The sequence below is a fragment of the Neopelma chrysocephalum genome, unplaced genomic scaffold (genome assembly GCF_003984885.1).
Source record: "Neopelma chrysocephalum unplaced genomic scaffold, ASM398488v2 Primary Assembly neopelma1_25, whole genome shotgun sequence".
In the NCBI taxonomy this organism is placed as follows: Eukaryota; Metazoa; Chordata; class Aves; order Passeriformes; family Pipridae; genus Neopelma; species Neopelma chrysocephalum.
The window spans coordinates 15,190,418-15,212,053 of NW_020897694.1; the positions used below are offsets into that span (position 1 = coordinate 15,190,418).

At 39.7% G+C, this 21,636-nt stretch overlaps 1 protein-coding gene across 6 annotated transcripts in view; it reads right to left on the reverse strand.

Moving 5' to 3' along the window:
- Positions 1 to 21,636, reverse strand: part of TBC1D4 (TBC1 domain family member 4) — a 101,454-nt gene that overhangs the window by 13,794 nt on the left and 66,024 nt on the right. For 3 of the 6 annotated variants that reach the window (XM_027674545.1, XM_027674550.1, XM_027674549.1), the window contains exons 8-17: positions 21,195 to 21,314; positions 17,242 to 17,316; positions 16,024 to 16,250; positions 14,094 to 14,243; positions 7,292 to 7,452; positions 6,176 to 6,385; positions 3,662 to 3,664; positions 1,836 to 1,994; positions 874 to 1,032; positions 189 to 433 (exon numbers count right to left, since the gene is read on the reverse strand). In XM_027674545.1, the coding sequence (XP_027530346.1) occupies positions 189 to 433; positions 874 to 1,032; positions 1,836 to 1,994; positions 3,662 to 3,664; positions 6,176 to 6,385; positions 7,292 to 7,452; positions 14,094 to 14,243; positions 16,024 to 16,250; positions 17,242 to 17,316; positions 21,195 to 21,314 (1,509 nt within the window). The remainder of the gene's footprint in view (positions 1 to 188; positions 434 to 873; positions 1,033 to 1,835; positions 1,995 to 3,661; positions 3,665 to 6,175; positions 6,386 to 7,291; positions 7,453 to 14,093; positions 14,244 to 16,023; positions 16,251 to 17,241; positions 17,317 to 21,194; positions 21,315 to 21,636) is intronic. The other 3 variants (XM_027674547.1, XM_027674546.1, XM_027674548.1) reach the window with 3 other exon arrangements.

Here is a 21,636-nt window from a genome sequence, read left to right on the forward strand (position 1 = left end):
TCTGCAAGTCCTGAACTTCTCTGTTTTCAAATTGAGAGGCAGAGAGGGGGGTCAACAACAGAATACACATGCACTTCACAACATTCAAAACAGCATAAGAACTTCTTAAGGCCCTGGAGAACATAAGCAACCCCCGAGAGCTCAAAAGTAATTTAAAACTCTGGTTTGCTCTGGAAGGACTGACTTACCTGTAGTGACATCATGTCTGGCCTGTACTGTTTACGGAATCCAAGGTCATACATGAGGAATTTCAGCATTTCAAAGGCCTGTTCTTCACTCATATGTAGAAGTAGCACTCCAGCTACAAAGCTTATACCTTGACAATAACCCACTTCTTTGTCCAGCAAGGAGTATGCTTTCAGGAGATTAAAGAGTGACAGCTGTCCTGCTCCCAGGTGGGCAGAAAAGTAAGGATGTGTAGGGAATGTGCGTCCTGATGCAAAAAGAGAAGAGTTGCTGATATTCAATTCTTTTGAAAAAAAACCACAATCCAATTTATCTGACAACCAGCACTTCTCCTCCCACAGATCATTTCTCTTTGTTGTTCATATGCAGTTTCCCTTTAGTCAGGCCAGTCTGTATTTTGCTACTGATTTTAAACTTTATCCATTGAGCTCATTTAATATTCTCCTCTGCATAGAACTTGCAGAAGTGACTGAGTTCTCTTTTCAAACAGATGTAGAAGAGCATAAATACAAATGTAGAAGAGCATAAATACTCAGAAATCATCTGCTTAGAGGACACTAAGTGGCATACACAGAATGTATCCTGTGGTGGTGCTCATATAGCATCTATCTCCAGCAACATCTTCTGTTAAGACTGGTGTGTTTTCACTCAAAGACCCATAGAACAAGTCAGAAAAAACAGACATACCTAGATCTACAAGGATGGCGTGCTGTTGAGCGGTCAGTTGTTTCAGAAGTTCTTTGTAAGAGATGTCAGGAGGCTGTTGCTTGTTTGGCAGCCTGTGTCTGACTCGATGTTGCACAGCCAAAAACTGCCAAATTTCTCCCCGACGACTTTTTGGTACACCTGCAGGTAAGTCAAAAAATAACAGGCCTAAGCAGGGGGATATTTTTAGTGCTACAACACAAGAATCTGCTTTGTCATAATCTTGGCTGAACCACTCTGGTAGCAATTTAAACTTCCCTTCTGTACCACAGCCAGATTATACTGAATTATTTTTCAGCATCTGTAACACAGATATAAGACTCTATGGAAGAGGAAAAAGCAGTATAGTCAGACCCTACATCTGCATTATACTAACAAGGCCCTTAGGATACCCTCTTGGTCTATGGCTAGTCCACAGGAAGATCTACTTCAAGCCAAAATTCCCAGCCTTTCACTCCAGAAAATGGAATACTAAATAACCATATTCCAGATCTACAAGATGTGGTCATTCTGACTCTCTAAAGCTTGGCTGTGATTCCCCTAGGTATTGGGCACAGTCCACAGGAGACATTATGGTCGAGCCTTCTGGGTAAGTAAGTAAAATTAGGGCATCTGAAACTCAGAGTCCATTGGATCCACTGATCAGAAACCAGAAGGTTACAGTGTCAGCCACAGAGGCTCCAAGTTCAATCTTGAATGTAGCAATACGTGGGAACAAGAAGTTACTTCCAGGAGTATGACTATACATGCTTCTACATTGCTGACATTGTAAGCTGCAAACACAGTGGAACTTATTTTCTGTTTGGCAGCAGAAGGTGCACCTGTGAAGGCAATTTTTTGCTACTGTAAAACGTGTATTGATGGCAGATTTCTTCTGGTATCAAAAGGGAACAAAAAAATACAATCTTCAGACTTCATAGCTAAAAGCCCTCCTACATAAATACCTTCTTTTAAAGTGGAATGAATATCTTCCATGTCACATCGGATTTTGGCTCTGCAGTTTAGTAACTTCTTATCCCAAACATTTATGGCATCTTTCTGACATGTACCAACTTCATCATAGTCCAGTTTTACTTTTCTTGATTGGAGCTCATCTCTGCTTGCTAGAGCACAGAACACAAAGGAAGAGCACATGGAAAACCAGAACATCAGAAAATTACAAGATACAACAAATACACAAACCCCATTCAATTTAGGAATAGCTCTTTGATAATCTGACTAGGGATAAGTACTCCTTCTACAATTCATTAGTTTATAGCTCAGATGGGGCCAGTGTTCTGTCATAAGATCCTGCGGGTAACAGTTTAACTTCTGTTACTGGGTCATGAACCTGAGTAATTCATGGAGCAAACAAAAAACACGTTTTTAGGCTTGGGGCAGGAAGAAAAACCCACTCAACACAACTTCACAACACCTGCTGCTGCTTTCAACAGCCAAAACACCTTTGATCATTTTACTCTTATTTATATTAAACATTACAATTGTTTTAGTATGGAAAGTCCCAAACATGTGAACGTATTTGAGGTTTAGGCAGGCAAGCTAGGCAAATCTTCTGAAGGAAGTCAGTCACACTTCCAGTTCTTACATGTCCCTTAAGAGAGTGATAAGAGCTTTTGGCAGCACTAACTGGCATCATCAGGCTGACTAGAGTAAACAGAATGAACCAAAGTATACCAGAAAGGTATATTTGTGCTGAAGCACAGAACTCCTGTTGCTATAAACATAAAAGGTTTGCTGCATAGGACTACCTGTGGTGCAAAAAATTTATTCCAGAGGACTCACTATTTCTGAAATAAAGTGGCATTGTTACTCTGGTATTTCATGGAGGAAGAGCTTTCATTTCCATTACTGAGAAACGAAGTGTGGGTATTTTATTATACATGATGCATGTGCAGAAAAGCACTCCAATTCCTCTTACTACTGGTGTAAAAAACTGCAATCTAGACTTGAATGTGTCTTAATTTAGAGAGGTGTATTTGATCATCATTGGACTGAATTGTACATTCCACAACATGACCTCAGAAAGCTGCAGTCCAGTTTATCCCAAATTTGCCTTGATCTGTGTGCAGTACTTGACCCTTGCAGGTGCCTCCTTTCCTCTTACAAACATACACCCATTCCCCACCATCACCTCTAGGTAAAAGCAAACTCTTGTTCAACCTGCAAAACAGGACAATCTGTTCCTTTGTCTACCGATCTCACTTGAAATGGACTCAATATTGGATGAATCCATAGGATCATTGCCTAGCCCTCTTCAAAAATGACAAATTATTTCCAGAAGCTTTATGTTACAACTCTGAGAACTTACCTGTTCAAGAATACAGGAGGCTTTGTAGAAGTATTATACAAGGTGTGGTACACTGCCATAAAAATGGGAATGTGATTTTACCACAGGATTTTGCAGTTCAGTTGGGGTGATTTTAAATGCAAGCCTATTGTTGTACCATTTCATCCAAGAATGCTCACTCTTGTAAGCAGTATGCAACAGATTCAAGAGAGCAGTAACATAGTGTGACAATGAACTCCAAGATTAACTATGCAGTTAACTCTAGTGAAAGTCAGCAAGCTTGACTGTTGATCATACTTTTTCTACCTACTATTCCACCCTCGGTTGCTTTCAACCATCCTTGTTAACATTCTTCCTAATCATTTCTAGGTGGCCTAGCATTTTTTGCAGCTCTTATATTTCTAGGTGATCTACAGGAAGAAGCAGCTTCTACATTCTTAGGAAAAAAAAAAAAAGCAAGTTTGTGCAATTGACAGAACTTACCTTCTGTAAAACAAAGAGCTAATAGTATTCAAGTCTCCTCGACAGCAAAAGGAATAGAAAAAGAGGTTCTATTAATATTTTGTAAATTAAAGTCAATAAAAGATTAACAGAAAACCACTAGAAACAATTCCATAGCAATTTTGGTCTTAAGCCAGTTGTATAGAGGTAATAAATTCACAGCTAGGAACCTGGCTTCAAGTAAAGAAATTTCTGCATTTCTGTTATTACTTCTCCCTTTCCTGAGATCTGCATTTAATTGTAGGCTAGGATGCCGAGAACTACCCAAACCAACACTTGTTTGGAATGTATCAGTTCTGCGCATGTCCTGTCCATAAAATGGCCCATGTTCTAACAGCTCACAGGAAGGAAACCTACAGCTAGGAGTTCAGGCAGTTTACTTTTCACCCTTTGAAAATAAGATGTTGGATTTTAGCTGGCCAGAGCACCAGTTTCACCAGTAGTATTTACGAACCTGAATACAAGAATGAGACAAGCTCCTTGGAGCACAAATCAAGAATGTGGGGTGGCAAATGAGCACCAGTTTGAAGGTCCTACTGCCAACACTCCTGTTTTTACCACAAATGATCAGGTAGGAAGAACTTGCTTTCTACACATCGATTACAGAATGAAAATAACTTGTCACTGAGTCTTAAGGAACTGGATTGATTCAATGGTTTTCAGTATCCCTGCACAGGGCAAGTATGGCAGAGAGTTTGTCCCTCAGCAGCTCAAAATAACAGAGGGAATAACATGAAATCAGTAACTACAGCAGATGTCCAGCTTCCTCACCCCACAACAGACTGTTTGTTAAAACGGTTTATGAAATGAAGATTTTGGCTGAAGTTAAAACAGACTTCTCTCTAATGTTCCCTCTGAACCTAGGAGTTTCCACAAAAGTGTGTGTCAACAGGGAGACAAACTGTATGGAGAAACTGCACAGAGAAATACACTATACGTGTGGGAAATACATTCAAGGATGCACTCTTGTTGGGACATGGAAAGACTTTTCTCCTAGTTTTTTTTCCTTTCCTTGCCTTCTCAGTAAGCAAGACTAAACAAGGAAAAAGAGTTAACTGACCTTAACAAGATAATTATGTTTTGTCAGAAGAATCATACTACCATACAATAATGTTATATAGCTGTGAGGGACTGAAAAAAGTTATTAAAAAGTTATTACTGGCTTGAAACAACTCTGGGGCTGGGGGAAGAGGGCTGATTGGGTTCTGCCAAGGTGGAATGGTGCTTTGCCCCCCCCATAACATGCCTCCTTGAGAGCCACTGGTGCAGCTGTCAGTCACCAGCACATCAGGAGCACTGCCCCATCCCCACCACCACCCTGTCCCTTTAGTCCAGCCCAGAACGGCTATTAGCCATTGGCACACCTGAAACCCTACACCACACCACCTGAAGCCCCTAACCCAGCCCCGCATGGCTGACAGAGCTCTTGAGTGCCTCTCTCTCTCTCTCTCCCTCCCTCCCTCCCTCTCTCTCTCTCCCTCTCTCTCCCTCTCTCCCTCTCTCCCTCTCTCCCTCTCTCTCTCTCTCCCTCTCTCCCCCTCTCCTTGATATTTGGGTAATTTAACCCTAGATAGGTTGGAATTTGCTAAGTCAAACTTTGTGAAATGCTGTATGTTGACTGAATGCTTGTTTTAAACTTTTGCCAAGTTAGCTTATTTTCCAAAGTTTGCCAGTAAAAGTGTGTTATTTTGACCCCCTGAGAAGTGTCACAGTGTTTCTCCTGTGGGCAGTCTTGAGGTCTAAAAGAACTGAAGGCCCCTTTTAATAAATACCTCTGGAGAGGACACTTGAAATTTTCAACTTGCATTGAAAGCTTGTTAAGTCTGTTATACTGAAGAACTTCTATATGCTAGGACAGACATTGCACAGACATTATCTTTTATTTGTGTGAGTCTTGATCAGTCATAATAAAATATTTTAACTGTTGCTCAGGTAGCTGACGATCAGAATGGTTCTAACAGCACTCAATTTCCAGTCCACAAGTGCTCATGTTCCAAAAAACAGAACTTTCTGACATACCTCAAGAGCCAGTTGCTCAAAAATCATATTTGGATTCAAGTATTAATAAATTACCACTGTGATATGGTTAATGAAGGACAAAAAGCCTGGAGAGAAATACCATGAGCTGCAAAGGACAGAAACGAGATAGAGAGGGTAAGGTTTACCATACCTAAGTGTTCACAGAGCACCTGTTCTCACTCCACATTACAACCCCTACACTTAGACAGATAGAACACAGACTGTAGCAACTTTTGTCCAAAATGCATTAAAAAAGGAAAAGTTATTACTTTCTTCTGTAACTAAGGTGACTCAAAGTCAGGCAGATAGAGAACCTGATAGAGTGTGAGATAGGACTGGTGAACACATTTTTTTTCTAGCACTGTTAACCAAAAAGTTACAGAATCACATCTCTGAGGTGTCCAGCACCAGAACAGTTTTCATTTTCAGGCAGCAGAATCTGCAACAGCTTTTAGGGGTATTTTCTAAATAGCTAACCTTCCAGCTTCTGGTTTTCTTTTTCCATTCGAAGTAACAGAATTTGTTGATGGATGGCTTTTCTCCACAGACTTTGGAGTTCTTCTGAGTTTTTCCTCTCTCCAGTTTTATCTGGACCATCCTCATTTTGCAATACTAGAACAAGAGGGTCCTCCTCCAGGGGTGGAGCAAGAGGGGATAAGGGTAACAATTCACCTCCGTCATGACCATCTGCAAAGAATCATAAAGCTATTACAGGAAAATCAGATTGTTTGACATATCATGAAAAACTATGTCACAACAGAACAAAAATAGCTGTCTTCCACATTCAGCAGAGACATGCTTATTCCAAAGACAGAGAAAATGAAGTTCAACAGTAGAGAATTATCTTTAAATACAGTGTTTTGTTTACATTAAAATTATATTTAAATTAAATGAAGCTAAATAAGAGGTCACCCAGTATTTCAACTCTTTCCCCTGCTAGCTCTTTCCAGAGTTACAATGAGGCATTTATCCATGAAGTCTCCTTTACAGCTGAGCTTGTTTACTGCTGTGATTTACCACAGGCTCTATATTAAAAGCAACTTTTTTCATCAGCTAAGCTGCACTACAGGCAGTGATGTAGCACTTTATGGTCACTAAATACAGAGTTTGTCGTTTACCTATGGTTTTGAATTCCACCAAATGGGACTTTATCAATATAGCACAATTTTAGATATGTCAGAGGTTTCTACCTTAAATGACTTAAAGCTGTAAGAATTATTAACACACTCAACAGGTGCTATGTGCACTACAAGGACAAGGCAGAAAATTTACCATTTTCTGCAAACACTCCTATTATGTACACAGGCTAGGGTAAAAATTTCCTAACTGTTAAAGAGGGTATCTTTGTCAGCACGAGGCTACCACTACGGAAGGTTGCAATTCATTTTATTTTGATGACAGAATCTTCTGTTCAAAGCAACAAAGACCTAAGTAGTCTAAAGCCAAGTGAGCACAACTGATCTCTAGCAAGGTTCTGGCATTAATATTGTATCAAGCTGATTCCCGTCTCCCTTTTGTATTTGCACATGTTGCAGTTCACTATAGTATTAAATAACAACTGCTTGTTTATTTTCTTTAAAAGCACACACAGACCTGGATGCTGCATCTTGGAAGGAGATTTATTCATAGGTGAAGCTACCTGCAGGAATATTCTCCGCCGCCAGGAGATGCGGCGAGGTGTGAGCGTGGCCCCCACAGCATTTAGAGACTCACTGCTGCAGAAAGTTGATGTTCTTTTCTTTCCCTCCCCATCACTGAAGGAAAGAAAAAGCATATGGGATGTTTAAAGTCAGTCATCTTTGGAGGGGAAAAAACATAAATCTTTATTAAGTCTGTCTAATGTACAACCAAACCTGCAGGAGCCTTTGCTGGGAAGCTTAAGAAGGGCAAAGCGTGCTGTGTGTGAGCTTCACCTTGAATACAGAAGTGCCCAGTTGTTTTCTTGTAACACACTGCTGTGAAGTTGGCACTATATACCACCCGGAAGCATTCACAAAGGGCTCAGCTGGAAGCTCAGAATAAAAGCTAAACGTTTGGAGAAGCTAAGAGAGAAACACAGTAATACTCAGCCTCTAAAATAAACAGCAATGGGTTTTATTTGCCATACATTAGTCTTATGGGAGCAAACTGACGTAACACCAAATGTTGCTCTAGTGGAGCACAACACTCCATTTAGTGCTATTTTAAATGTCATGATGAGCTCACAGGTGAATATTTTATTGGAGGTAACGTTCTGTCTTCTCATATAGTCTCTTTCTTATGCTTCAAGAAGTGGATGCTTCACTTGCATAAATGATGCCAAATGTCTTCATGTTTCATCAACATCTCCAGCTGAAGGAACAGAGCCTCTGCAAACAGCTCCTATCCTAGGCTCAGCTCCTATCACAATGACCTGAAGGGGGCTGATCTCCCCAGTTGCCATGTAAAAATATATTTACACAGTAATTTTAACAGTAGCTTATGTTGCTGGAAGAAGCAAGGAGAGGATACAGGAAAGCTTTGCTGGAGCTTATTCTAAGAGGACACACCAAGCATACCTTTCTACTGACTTCTGCCAGAAGAAAAGACCTTCAGCTTTCATAAGTACTTGAGCCACTTTCAGAAATATTTCAGCGTTTTGCATTTCTGGTAGTAAAGTAGGTGCACAAATCTCATATAGCAATGGGTACATTGATTATCTGCCACAAATCCTTCCATGTAATGTCAATAGCATGAGACACAACTACAGGCTTTTAGGAAGAGAGCATCAAACCTGGGGAGCTATGTCCACAGCTTCACTTTCATCACAGGGAAAACTGCTATATCGACACAGTAGCTACACTGAAACCTCCATCCTGCAACAAATTTCCATATTACAGTGCAAGAATCCTAAAAAGTTAGATGAAAGGAAAGCCCAGCATGTTCACTATGTTTTTAGTGGTAAGGCAGTTGCAGGTGATTGCAGTTTGTCATGTGCAGTCTGTCCCCCCACATCTGGCTTGCACAAAAGGAGACATCTGCAAGGGAGGACTGTGAAGTTTCAGCTACACCATCTCAATCAGCACTTCATATCTCATACTCTGTGCTGAATGAATGTGCTGAATCCACCAAGTTAGAACCAGCCTTTTTGGTGACCAAAGCCGTCATTATGCTAATGATCTACAATAGCTCCCTGACATTTGTAAGTCTCAGTGAGCAAAGTGGACTCACCATCATACCAAGGTATCAGACCCTGCTTCCATACTCTGGCAGAAAAATAACCATGTCTTCAAATTCAACTACCCAGCAGTAGGCACCACCCTTGCCCTCTTCTAAGAACAGCACTACAGGCTGGAAGCCCTGAATATCAGATAGTCTGCATTATTCTCTACTCCTGATTTAGTTTCCATTGTGTCTCAGTTCCCTATGCATCATACTATTAGCACGTGGTCTCAGTAGATCCCCATGTTGCATTAACCAAGACAGCAACTGTGACAATCTTCTTTGTCTAACTGTGTAAGAGTCTTTAGTGATGGGCTAACCACTGCTCATGGTAGCTAAACATAGACTACAACACTAAGTCTGAATCTACAGGTATTGTTTTCCAAAGGTATTTCAGTCCAACAACTCTCAGAAATGAGATATTAAGTTTGGATATATAATCGTTCTAATGGATATATAATCTGTTCTGTAAATATCTGTGAAGGAACTACTTCTCACTATTTCAAGTCTTACATATCTCATGTTAGAACATAAAAACTGACTCATTCCAGGGCTTACTAAATAGAAGCCACATAAAAAGGGAATGAAAACTTTCTTTCTACTGCTGTGTACAAAAATCTATGTTGAGCTACTCTGTCTCTAAACGTGCAGACAGTCCTATTCTGAGTTGGAAGGAACTCACAAGGATCACCAGGTCCAACTCTCAAGTGAATGGCACGTATGGGGATTGAACCTGGAACTCTGGTGCACCATGCTCTGACCAACTAAGCTAATCTCAGGCTTAGTGTTCAATTTACAGTAGTAAAATTAGCAGGAAAGTCAGAATAAGATGGCTATTATAGGATAAGAAACTAAGCTGTTTACACCATTTGAGTCATGGAGTTGACATTGGGATGAACTAATTACGTATGCTACCTCAAGAAGTATGCAAATCATACAGTTCTGAGGACCTGTACTTCTGTTGTTAAAACCTCCCTTCCAAAAATCTCCTGGTATTTTAAGTGACTAACGTTAATCACCTCCTCTTTCAAAGAGCTGTCTAATGAGTGATTAGAGGAAACCTTTTGAAAGTCTCAGGAACACACTTTACCATATTCACCCAGGAAAACATCAAGATTTAGGAAAGGGAGGCTAGAAAGGGAGCAAAGAAAGTGTTCTCATTTCAAGAAAAACAAGTCCTAGCTTAGTATCAGATCTGAAGGTGTGAAACAATATCCTACAGAGTAAAAGTACGAAGAAGTCAGAGTGAAATGGTAGTGTCTCCTATCCTAATGAAAAGGTTCAGGAGACTGGTGTAAAAGACAGTTTTCTAAACAGGGTGGGGATAACGAAAAAAGTGTATCTGACCATTAGATATCAGCTCCCTACAAAATGATGAGGTTTATTAATGTGAGTGGAGAGACTAAGAGCCAAAGCAACTCCAAAACTACTTAAATAGAGTTCAGTCATTGCTACTGAGAAGCAGAGTAGAGCTTTCACTACCTCCCAACTTGGGGAAAAAGACTTTCACAACTTTCCTGTCAGGGCACTGATACTGAACCTCAAACACTCAGAGGAAAAAATTCTTAAGAATTCTTAAGAAAAGACCCCGTTCTGACAACACCACAGGTGAAACATCCACATGGGAAACGTTGCAAGGTCACCTAGCAGAAGTAGTCCAATCACTAATTCCAGTTTTTAATAATGTTTTCCACTTTTAAAAAAAAGTTTCTATGTCAAACTAAAGAAATTTATAACTCTCTGTAGACTATGAATTTTAGAGCCTAGGCACTGGGGCAAGGCAGAGGATGAGTACTTCCTGGGTTATACAGTAACATAGCCACCAAGAAGAAAAAAACCATAACTACTTTCTACAAGTTCCTGTTTGGTAAAACAGACATATGAAAGAGTCAAATACTTCAACAGAGAAATTCCACAAAATGGAGAGTTTCCATTTGTTTGGGGTTTAAGTTAACTGTTTCTGTTTTAATCACTTAACATACCTCCCATGCAGCTCTGGAAAAATAAAACTGTAATACTCTATATTTAAGACAAACGCATCACAACTCAGTTTGGAGAATAATGTAAGGCTACTAAGTCTCTGCTTCTGAATTAATACAGAAACCAAAATGCATTTATCAGCTTATATGCAATAAAAAGTGAAAAGTTACAAATTCAATGTAATGCCTCAAATATTTCAGTCTCTACTTTTATCCTTAAGTTGTTACAAGCAAAAACCCAAGTAAGTCAAGAGTATAGTGTACTGATTACCTCAGTTTTTTATCTCAGGTAACTGCAACTCAGTTTCCCTGAAGCATCATCTCATTCACTATTCTATCAGATAATGCATAGTATGAAGATGAGACAACTACTTCAGGGGAAGGAAAAAAAATGAGGAAAGAAGAAATCTCAAAAACTTGGTCAGATTACAAACATGCTTACTGCTTGGTTTTAATTATCCAAATCTCTTCCCAGAACTGTTCTTTAAAATGCTCCCTAAGACTGATATTCAAAAAACCACAAAGCTACCTCATTTCTTGTGAACTCTTTACATAATACTTACCTGAATTATTTTGCGTTTGAGTCTATGAAAGCCAACTGACTTTTGAATAAATACTGTTGCAGCTCATGCCAAGATTTGCACTTTTACCCATTTCACCTTCATTTAAACTTCTCGATTGCTATAAGTAGCAATTGAATCAATGCAACCTACTTTGCAGTTTGGAAGCTGATGGTACAAAATCCCCGAGATCAAGTACAGAATTCAACTTCCCAGTGCTTAAGCTGCAGAAATCTGTATGTAAGACTAATACATTAAGTATTCCTCTCCTCTGGGAGGAAGAAAAACTAGTTTCTATCAGTTTAGACCCCTGTATTGGTTTTCACTCCTGTCATATATTTTTATTCTGAATAATTACTTTCTGCTATTTTGTTTAGAATATTCCCAAGTATTTTACTTTGTTCATGACATGTGAAGCTGTTTTAAAAAAAGCAATCCATTCAAATTCAGGCGGTGAAAATTCAGCTTAAATTATCCTTGCACAACGATGCAATGAATAGAGAGTCTGAACTAGTCAAATCTACACTTGAAGTTCTTCCATTTTTAAAAGTGCTGCTTTTATTTTTATATTAAACAAACTTTTTTACCTCTGTATTAACCAGACTTTTTTTAACTCTTATGTGTGCTTCTGTTCAATACTGAATGCTGCACAACACACTTGTCAAAAATCAAGATTATGTGGAGACCACTTCCACGGCAGACCTTTCTCCAGACAAATGTATTGACAATGCTGTAAAAACATTCTGAAGGCACCTATAAATATTGTGTTGTTGCACAACTTTACTATACTGGTCATTCCTTAAAGTAGAAAACTTACAGGTGTAGGAGGGTTGGAACTAAATGATCTTTAAAGTCCCCTTCCAACTCAAATCATTCTGTGATTCTATAAAAAAACCAAAACCCAAACCCAAACCCAAACCAACAACATTCCCACCCCCCACCAACCACCATTCTATATGTTTATATTTGTATAGGCCCATCTGACTGCTACAAATCAAAAATCTTTCCAAACTGAACTCCAAGTGAAACTATCTCTGGTCCTGCACATCAAAGTTCACCAGGACACCAAGAAAAGCTGTCTGCTGCATCATGTGTAATCTCAAAGTTACATAATACAGAAATCAGACTATACAGATTTTTTCTCCAGTGTAATAGGACTAGGAAACACTTCATGAATGTGTAGTAACCATGATTATTCTGGAAAATGCACTGAAGTTTTAATTAGGGTCCCTAACAGTTAAACTGCTTATAGTCTGCAGACTGTAAAGGACTGGCATATCACGCTCAATTCCAACCTATCATATACTCATTCACACAAGAATGCTAAGAATACCTCACATTGAGCCTACTGGGATAGACAATGGTCCTTCTCTGAGAAAAACAGCCAAACGAACAAATGCACAAGAAAAAATACACTGTAAAAATTAGAACTTCCTCTCATTAATAACCTGATGGCACAACACACATTTGCGAATTTTGGCCACCATCAGTTGGACAATATATTTCATTTACCATTAGCCAGTTCAAGTAATGGATTACTTCAGTGACTTATCACATCAACATTATTAATTCGGTACTTCTTTCTGACTATATTTCTTGTCTTTACTTCACAAACTCATCTAGATGCTAACAGTTCATTCTTGCTTCTGCAATTTTGTTACCACGACAGTTCAGGCCCAGTTGCTCCCAGCAAGACCTGCAGCTAATGAGATCCCATTTTCTCAAGAAAATGTGTCTTTTCATACAAATTCAAGATGAAATGACATCAGAAATGCGTATACTGTAAAACCTACATAGAAACATGATGGTCTTCTGGAAATTGTTCCTGATTTGAAGATCTTCCCACTTAGAGTTCAAAACTCCATTACAATGAAACACAGTATCTTGACCTGTCTGCATAACCAATTTTAAAAAAGAGTAATATTTTAGAACAGTTTGGAATTAGCTGGGATTAAAGTACAGTTTTCATAAAATACTCAATCTCTATATTCCCCAAATCTAGAAAGCCAGGTTTGATGGGATCCAGCTGCTGGTATAAACTGACTTGGGCATTGGTTCAGTTTGGATCAAGACTGCTAACTAAAGGGAACACAGAAACAAAGCTGCACTGGAACACAAATTAGAGGCAGTCTATAAGAGACAGGTTAATTTTTTTGCCATTTCTCATATCTTTTCTTCTTCCCCATATCTCTTCAACTGGAAATTATTTGTTAATTCTCCCTAAGCATCTCACAGTTAGTATCGCCCAGTTAAACTGGTGTTTCCCCTTCTCATGCACAGGCAACCCACACTAGTACTGTGCACTCTTCACATTGTTCTTTTCTTATTTTAACATGCCAATGATCACGGCAACGCATGCTGGTTTGCATTCAGCAGAGAAAGCATTAAACTGGTGTGACACTCCTAAAATCCACTGCATTTCACATGACAAACCAATGCAGCAGATTTGCAACACTACAACAGAAATAGGTGATAGCTATTAGGTGTCAGCATTGAAGCCTCTATTTTTAACAGGCTTTTTTATCCAAAAGCCTGTTCACCTATTTGCATCACAGAAGTCTGTTAGAAATGCAGGAGCACAAGGCAGTGGGAGAGATGCTATGTGCTGCATTTCACTAGGAATCCTTTTGTTAAGCTTGTGGTACTGAAGAACTAGGTAGGAGACAACGCTCTCACCTCTTGGAGAGGTCACTTTCTGAGCGCTGGAGCAACCTTCCTGAGCCCTGGTAAAAGCTTTTCAGGAAAGAAGGGGCAGAGACAGAGGAGGGGAGACCAGGTGACGCAGATTCACTCTCACTGAGAGCGCGCCGAACCCCGACCTTAGGACTGTGCAGGCAACAAAAGAACATAGCAAATAGGTCAGCACAGATTTGGAAACAACAAAACATCCAGATTAAAGATACTGGACAAGTACTTCATCTTTGTTTCCAAGAAGATAAAATGTACCAAGTGCGCTACAGGGCAGTTTCCCTGGTGATACTCATTTTCTTGTTACAGCTGATTTCTTTTAAGAAACTTTCCAATGACACTACAGAATAGGGAGACCACCTTATTTCTTTAGCTTTATTTGCTCTCAAAGCAAATTCAGAAAAAATATCTCTTAAACATTCAGAAAATATCCTTAGAAACCTTCTTCCAATAATGTGAACTGCCTTGTTTCTTCCCTTCACTTTTCTCTTGCTTTTGTAAATAACACATTAGAAATTAGACATCATTTAAAGGCAGTATTTTTGAATAAATTTTTGTGAAGTGTTTAAATCAAGAAAGATAGTCAACTAAATGTTACTTAATAGTAGTAACAAGTGTTGGGGGGACATACAAATTAATTCACTTTCTTTTACTTAACATTTATAACTAATCCTCAGTAGGAAAGAATGCAGAATCTCAGTCTAGAACCACCACTGCTACAAACTCTTGACTGAAAATCTGATGATGATGTCACTTAATCAGAGACTTCTTAAAAGTTATTACAAAGAAATGTAGTCAGCAAGTCCTTTGGCTGGAACTGTCACAGGGTTTCCTGTTTGCATACAACATGGTGAGTGAGGAAAAAAAAAACCAACTGAAGTTTATCTCAGTAAAAAACACATTATTTATGTCTTCAGAAACACAATGTAACAAAGCTACTTCAAGGCTAGCTTCTTACCCCTCACCCTTAAACCCCTCTTAAACAGAATAAATTTTTTTTCCTTCCTCTACAAGCTGGTGCAGCATTCACACTGATATATCAAACGGGTGAGAAATTACTATTTAAACCATTTTTAGAAAAAGCCCACAAAAAGTATAATTGCAGTCAAGCGCTGAAACAGACAAGTAGATTGGAGAAAGTGATCCTCCAACAGGAAAAAACTCAGCTCATCTGGGCCTCAATTTTGTAAAGGTTTTGGAGTTTGTACACTCATTTACTGCAGATACCCAGGATGGAGGCAAAGAAAGCAAGTACAACCAAAGAGACCCACAATGAACTGTGGAGACCTCTTCTGCTGAGTGAAGGAACTCCTGCAGGAACAGTGTTCCTCCACATGTTTATAGCTGGAGAGTTTCCAAAGGAAGGGGAAAGAAATTATAGAGGAAGCTCCAGAGAAAGGCAAACAGGGAAATCACATGCCTCAGAGTTCAGTGGAGGTGTTTAATCCTTATGTCCTTATGCAAGACTCCTCACTAGTTTTAATTGGATGTACTCTCTGTGAGCTTTTACGAACACAGTGACAGACACTTGTAGCTTTTTCAACCTGATATAAAAGCATCAGGCTACCATCTCTGCCGTGGAAAGCACTGAGGGCCTCTTCTCCAAAAGCATGACTACCCATACTGCCAAAGAGGCTCAGCTGTGAGTTGACAAATAAATAAATAAATAAACATATTGGTGCCAGCATCCAGCCAAATCATCAATTTGATCTACTGATGCCTCCTCTGAACGACTTTCAGGGATTAATGAGTTACTGCAAAGCACCAAACTACTTGGAGGCAGAGAAGGCAGGCTGAAAATATATGAATGGGCAAACCAGCTCTAGAGAAGTGCAGAAACAGTGTCCATAAGGAGTGAGGCTTGTGTACCGCAATGGCAGGGGACAGCAGGAGCTTGGCACAGCATGCCCTGACTCACCTTGCTGTCTCCACGCAGTTCTGCCGCAGCAGCGGGGACCGGACGCTCTGGGACCTCCCGTTCTGGAAGGTTATCCTCCTCCTGGCGCTGGAGGGGGGGTGGCTGAAGGTGTGTGCACGCCTCCTGAACTGGGGGGATTCCGAGTCTTCCTCAGGAAATGTCTGCCAGGCCGAGGACACGGGGGACGCTGGAGGAGTAGCTGGAGGGGAATCGCCCGGCGAAGTGTCCTGAAAGGAAGTGCTGGCAGAGTAAGGCCTGACGCTCTGTGCCCTACAAAAGCTCTCATCTAAGCCACGGGCCATGCGCCGCAGCATCGGGGCACCAAAGCCTCTCCCCCTTCTGGGTCATGGCCTATTGTATGCTAATTATCACCCAAACCAGACATCCTTTGATAATTCACTCCAAACCAGCAGCATCCTTCTTAAAAAAAAAAAAAAAAAGAGAAAGCGGAGGGAGGAATAAAATGTATATGTAAGGCAAACAATGTATTAATTACACTGGGCATCCTCTCACAGGGATTGGCATTCCAGTTACCAGATTTTTGTCTCTTTCGGGAAAACAGAGGAATGGAAAAGACTAGGGAAACTGCTTTTAGCTAGTTTCCTCGACATATCGCGAGCATACTTCCTGTACCGTCACAGCAACATCCTGGAAGAGAGACTGTTATTACACAGCCAGTTTATGAGTAACTGTAGCAGGAAAACCTTAACAGAATCTTCACTCCTGGGAAAATCAGCAACCAACCCTCACGTGAGGTAAAACATTAAAAACAGGAAATAAAAAGAAAGTGAACAGAGTTCCGCCCTCTTGCTACCATACAGCATGCCCAACAGCTGGGTTTAGGTCAAAAATTCTTACTTCCCTAAATCAACTATTACTAAAGAAAGGATTCTTCACCTTCAGAGTACTTCCTTCTGTGTTGAGACATGACCCTTTTAAATTACTTCAGTAAAACAAGGCAGAAACTTAACAGAAACTCCTTGTTTTTTGTAAAAGCAAGAGAAAAGTAGAAAAAAACAACTGACAACCAGATTAAAGCTGAAATTTCAAGACAACATAAACCCCAGTTTTCTTACACCTCCTGACTCCCAGTGGAAATTCTCCTTGAGTTTTGTAAATTGGTGTGCTTTGTGCTACTTCCTTCCAGAGTGCCATATTTACACTTCATTAACAACCGTACATGAAAACGTGCCAATTTAAACTAAGCTCCTTACGTACTTTGTCAGAAGCAAGGCTGTTGTAGCGCTCAAAGCTGTCCACACTTCCCAGGCGGCCTCGCATTCTGTTGGCTCCCTGCAAAAAAAAGGGCAAGTAATCTAACCTGGTCTTTTTCCTCTTTTTCTGAAGGTTAAGCAAAGATGGTAACACCTGTACAAGTGAACACAGGACTGTTCAGGCACAAGACAAGTTTGACATAAGACCACAGCTGATGGGGCAAGCACAGGATTTTACAAGCAGTGACATCTTTAGCTGGTCAAACTGTACCTTCTCCCATGTTGCTACCAGGAGTTTTAAACCTGAAACTCTATTGTCTGAATCAACGGAATGTTTCCTGATACATCTGAGGCAAAATAGCTGAGTTGGCTTAAAAAGCTGAGTTCAAAAAATTCCAGACTTCAGTACTGTGCACGCACTGCTGCTAATGGATGCACATGACACACTGTAATATCAACACAATTTGCTCCATATCTAGACATTTCAGACAAATTCAGTCCACCTGCGCAAAAGTAGCTATTAAAGTACTAAAACTGGGAAAAAACGCTCTTTGGCTGCAAATCCATCCAAACAGCACAAGACACAAACAAGACTTTTCATTTATAGTTCAGATAAACCTGACAAGAATTTACCAGAAATTAATGTTAGAGGACCTTAGCTGAACTTGTAATGGTCCTTTGGTTTCACAAGAATAGGTGAAAGATCAGCAATACTTCTGAATACCTTTCACTCATAACTTTAACGCCCTGGTGATGTATGCTGTTGGACACTTCTGACTGCTGAAGTAAGTTGTTTTCAGCACTTTATCAGGAGAAAAATAGCCTAGGTTTTCGGAAAACTGTAGACAGAGCTCCTCTTGGTATGCTTGCAACTCCAGGGGAAGTTTTGTTAACATCAGCAGTATTTATTTAGCCTACTTTTCCCTAGTAAGGGTTATTTTCTAGACTCAGAGTGCCCTTTAAGTACCTTATTCCATTTAAGCGCATTACCAATAAATACTCTGCCTGAAGCATCTCTTCACTGACCCTCACAATAAAACAAGAGGAAAGGATAACTCACTACCTATGAAAGCACACACTTCTGGCACTGTAATAAGGGCTTTTTGGTTAAGAAAGAACAACAACAGAAGGTTAGTGCAGCATGGGCTGGAAGAAATCTGTTCACGAGGTCAAAGAAAGGTTATATTTATTTTCCTGAGGTACCTCATTAGGAAGCCATGGCCTGTTTTCAGTTCAAACCTCACAAAAATAAGATCAGTCCAGAAAAACAAAGAAATGAAAAAGTGACATTCCTCTGGGACTAAGTGAAGCCAGAGCACAGAAACCAGCATGTTTCCCTATGGCAAGTAGTGAGCAGCCACTCCAAGTAGCTTAAAATGTCACTTGATGCTATTTACCTAGCTAAGAAGTCATCCACTTAAAGTGTTCCTAGATATGTTAGTACATACTTCTTTTTAACTTTGCTAAGATTGAGGCTGCCTAAGTCTCTCTCCCACATATACTGACTTTTACTTTTTATTTAAACCTTTTTACCTACAAAAAGATGATGAATGTCAACCTAAAAAAAAAACAAACCAAAACCAACTTAAGTTTTTTCTTGGTCTCTTCATTCCTAAATGTATGTTTACATAAAGATGGTAACTTATGCATAATTAGTGTCCATTACAAGATCGATACCATTTGCACCTGGCTTAAGGAGGAAAAACCCACCACACCAATAGGTATTTAGTGCTTAATAATGGCCAGTCTTCGCGAACGAAGATTTGGGGAAAGGTCTTTTTACCTTTCAAGCCTGCACAATGGATTTTTTTTAGGTGAGACACAGCATGCGCTGAACTGAGCCCACCCTTTAATTCTAAGGTTCATCTGCTGGGGCCAAGCACACTTGGACAATGGCAGTGAGGTCCTCAGGACGTAGGTTTGTTTAGAGTGACCTTCTCATAGATGGATGGCCTCACAGGGCTAACAGGCTCCATCTGCCCGGGGGACTGGCTGGGATTCGAACCTGGGTCGGAGAGGTGAGAGTCCTGCATGCTAACCACTAGGCCACCAGGGTCCCCATTTAGTGCTTAAATACCTTTAAGAATTAACCATTATCCATTAAGCTTGTTGTAATAGCCTGATGAAGAATATGAACTATTGAAACAGTTATTGTGTATCACATGTATGCACATAACACAGTGCCAATGCAGAGAGATACTTGTATATAGTTGCTTTAATCAAATAATTAGTGGTTTAGCTGCACTGCAAATAATTTTTCTTGGTCTCGCATTGTGTAACCTTTAAGTGGATCAGCAAGGATGAACCCCTACATGTATTATGATTTCCTGCAACATACTGCTGTTCCTGATCTATTGCACTGTGAGGGTAAAGATGAAACAACATTCCTCACAACAGCAAGTCCACTTCATAAATAGCAAACTTGATATGGCCCTAATCCAAATTCAGGTGTCCCCTTCTCTTGAACTCAATCACGGACTGTGTACATCCTTACATTATAATATGTAGCATGTCAAAGCGGCTCTGGTGAGAAGAAAGATACTACATAAAAAAACCTCCACAACTATTTTTAAGAAATTTACCTTTAGAGACTTTTCAATTTAAGCAGTGTACTTCTTCCAAATGATTTTTCCTTGACATGACCGGAGTGCCAGTATGCCTGTATATGCTTTACCAAGTTATTTCAGTGATGTACACTTGTTCCATAACCACCGTGGGGTTAGTGACCCATCATCAGAGCTGGATTACTTTCCAGTCACATGTCCTTTGGATGTGGAAAAGAAATCAGACTCACTGTGACCATTTGACGATATTCCAAACTGCCAAAATTATCCGGATCTTCTGACTGTCATCACTCTCTTTTGTGTATGCTCTATCCCTCTCTTTCTCTCTCTCCATATTCAGACCAAATTCCTAGCTTGTTAAACTTGCTACACAACAGAGGTCATATTTGACCAGGAGAGTACTAATGCTAGTTTCAGCAGAAGACCAAATTGACATCTAACTGTAAGTTTTAAGGATTCTCTCTGGCAAACACTATTTTGTTTCCTTTATAGGGAACATCTGTGGCATCCTACATTTGTAGGTTACTTTATGACATGCCTATGAAGCTGCAGGACAAGTGCAACTTAGTGCTTGATTTAGCATGGTATTTTTAAAATTACTAGCAGAAGGAACTTAATTTCACTACTCCAAATTATATTTAGACCTCACCATCCAGTACTCACAGCTCATCACACTTTCTCTGTAATGATACATTGGATTCCAGGCACCCAGCCTTCTTCAGTTACTCCTCTATATGCCTCTCCTCTGACTCAACCTACTGAGCAAGGGGACACTAAGCAAAATTTGCAATTCAGACTTCTTTATTAAAAGGCTATTTCATATAAGAGAGTATTTCAGTAATCATCTGCAATTTCACATCGTATCTGGCTAGGAACATTAAAATGAAGAACAACTCACTTTTTAAGGCTATTGCTTATTTATTCCCTACAAAAGGAACTTTGTAACTACTTTCTGAAGATTCTTGGTGCCTACTAGGAGCACTTTTAGCTATGAGACCTAAAGCATTACTTCTCAGAAAGGAAAGATTTCCACTATATGCAGGTACACTTATTCACACTTTCAAAAAATGATGTCTCTTTATGGGATCATAAGAGATAAAATTAACTTTTATTCTGAAGCAACACATCTGATAATGCTCAACTAACTTGCCACCTGCAATGAATGTTCATAATTCAGAAATTTGTCCTTTTTCCACCCTGTATGTGTGGCCTTACCGTAAACTTTCTAGTGCAGTTAAGTCACAATCAACCCAGCCATAACTCTCAGATTTCACAATAGGGTTATTGCTTCATTAAGCATTTATCAGACTGAGGCCAAAACAACAAAAAAAATCTGATAGGTCTTTACTGTCAAGGGTATCTGGGAGAGCTGATGACGAGTTGTTAATCTTACCCTCGAGAAGATATTTTCCAGAGAGCTAGTCAAGGATTTCTTGGCCTTGTTTTTCAGAATGTCAAGTTTAAACCTGCCACCACTGGTGGTGCTTTCTGGAATCGAACTGTTAGAAATGACCTGTTGAAATGAGCAAGGACACAACTCAGCTTTGGCAATTCTTTTTTTAATTGCAAAGACTATTTCCAACGACTAGAGCTGAAACCAAGTTACATAATAAAGAACATGCTGTTAGCTCTTATTAAAAGAACACCACAAACCCACCACCCCTCTCCAGAAAAAAAAAACTCAAACAAAAAGCCAAAACACACTCCCAAAAAACCAAATACACAGTTAAATGCACATTCCATCCCTAAAGGCTATATTGTAAAAGTATATCAATTTAACAATACTGTTACATGTTTCCTTTGCAAGATGAGTTCATAGTTTAAAATGAAACCAA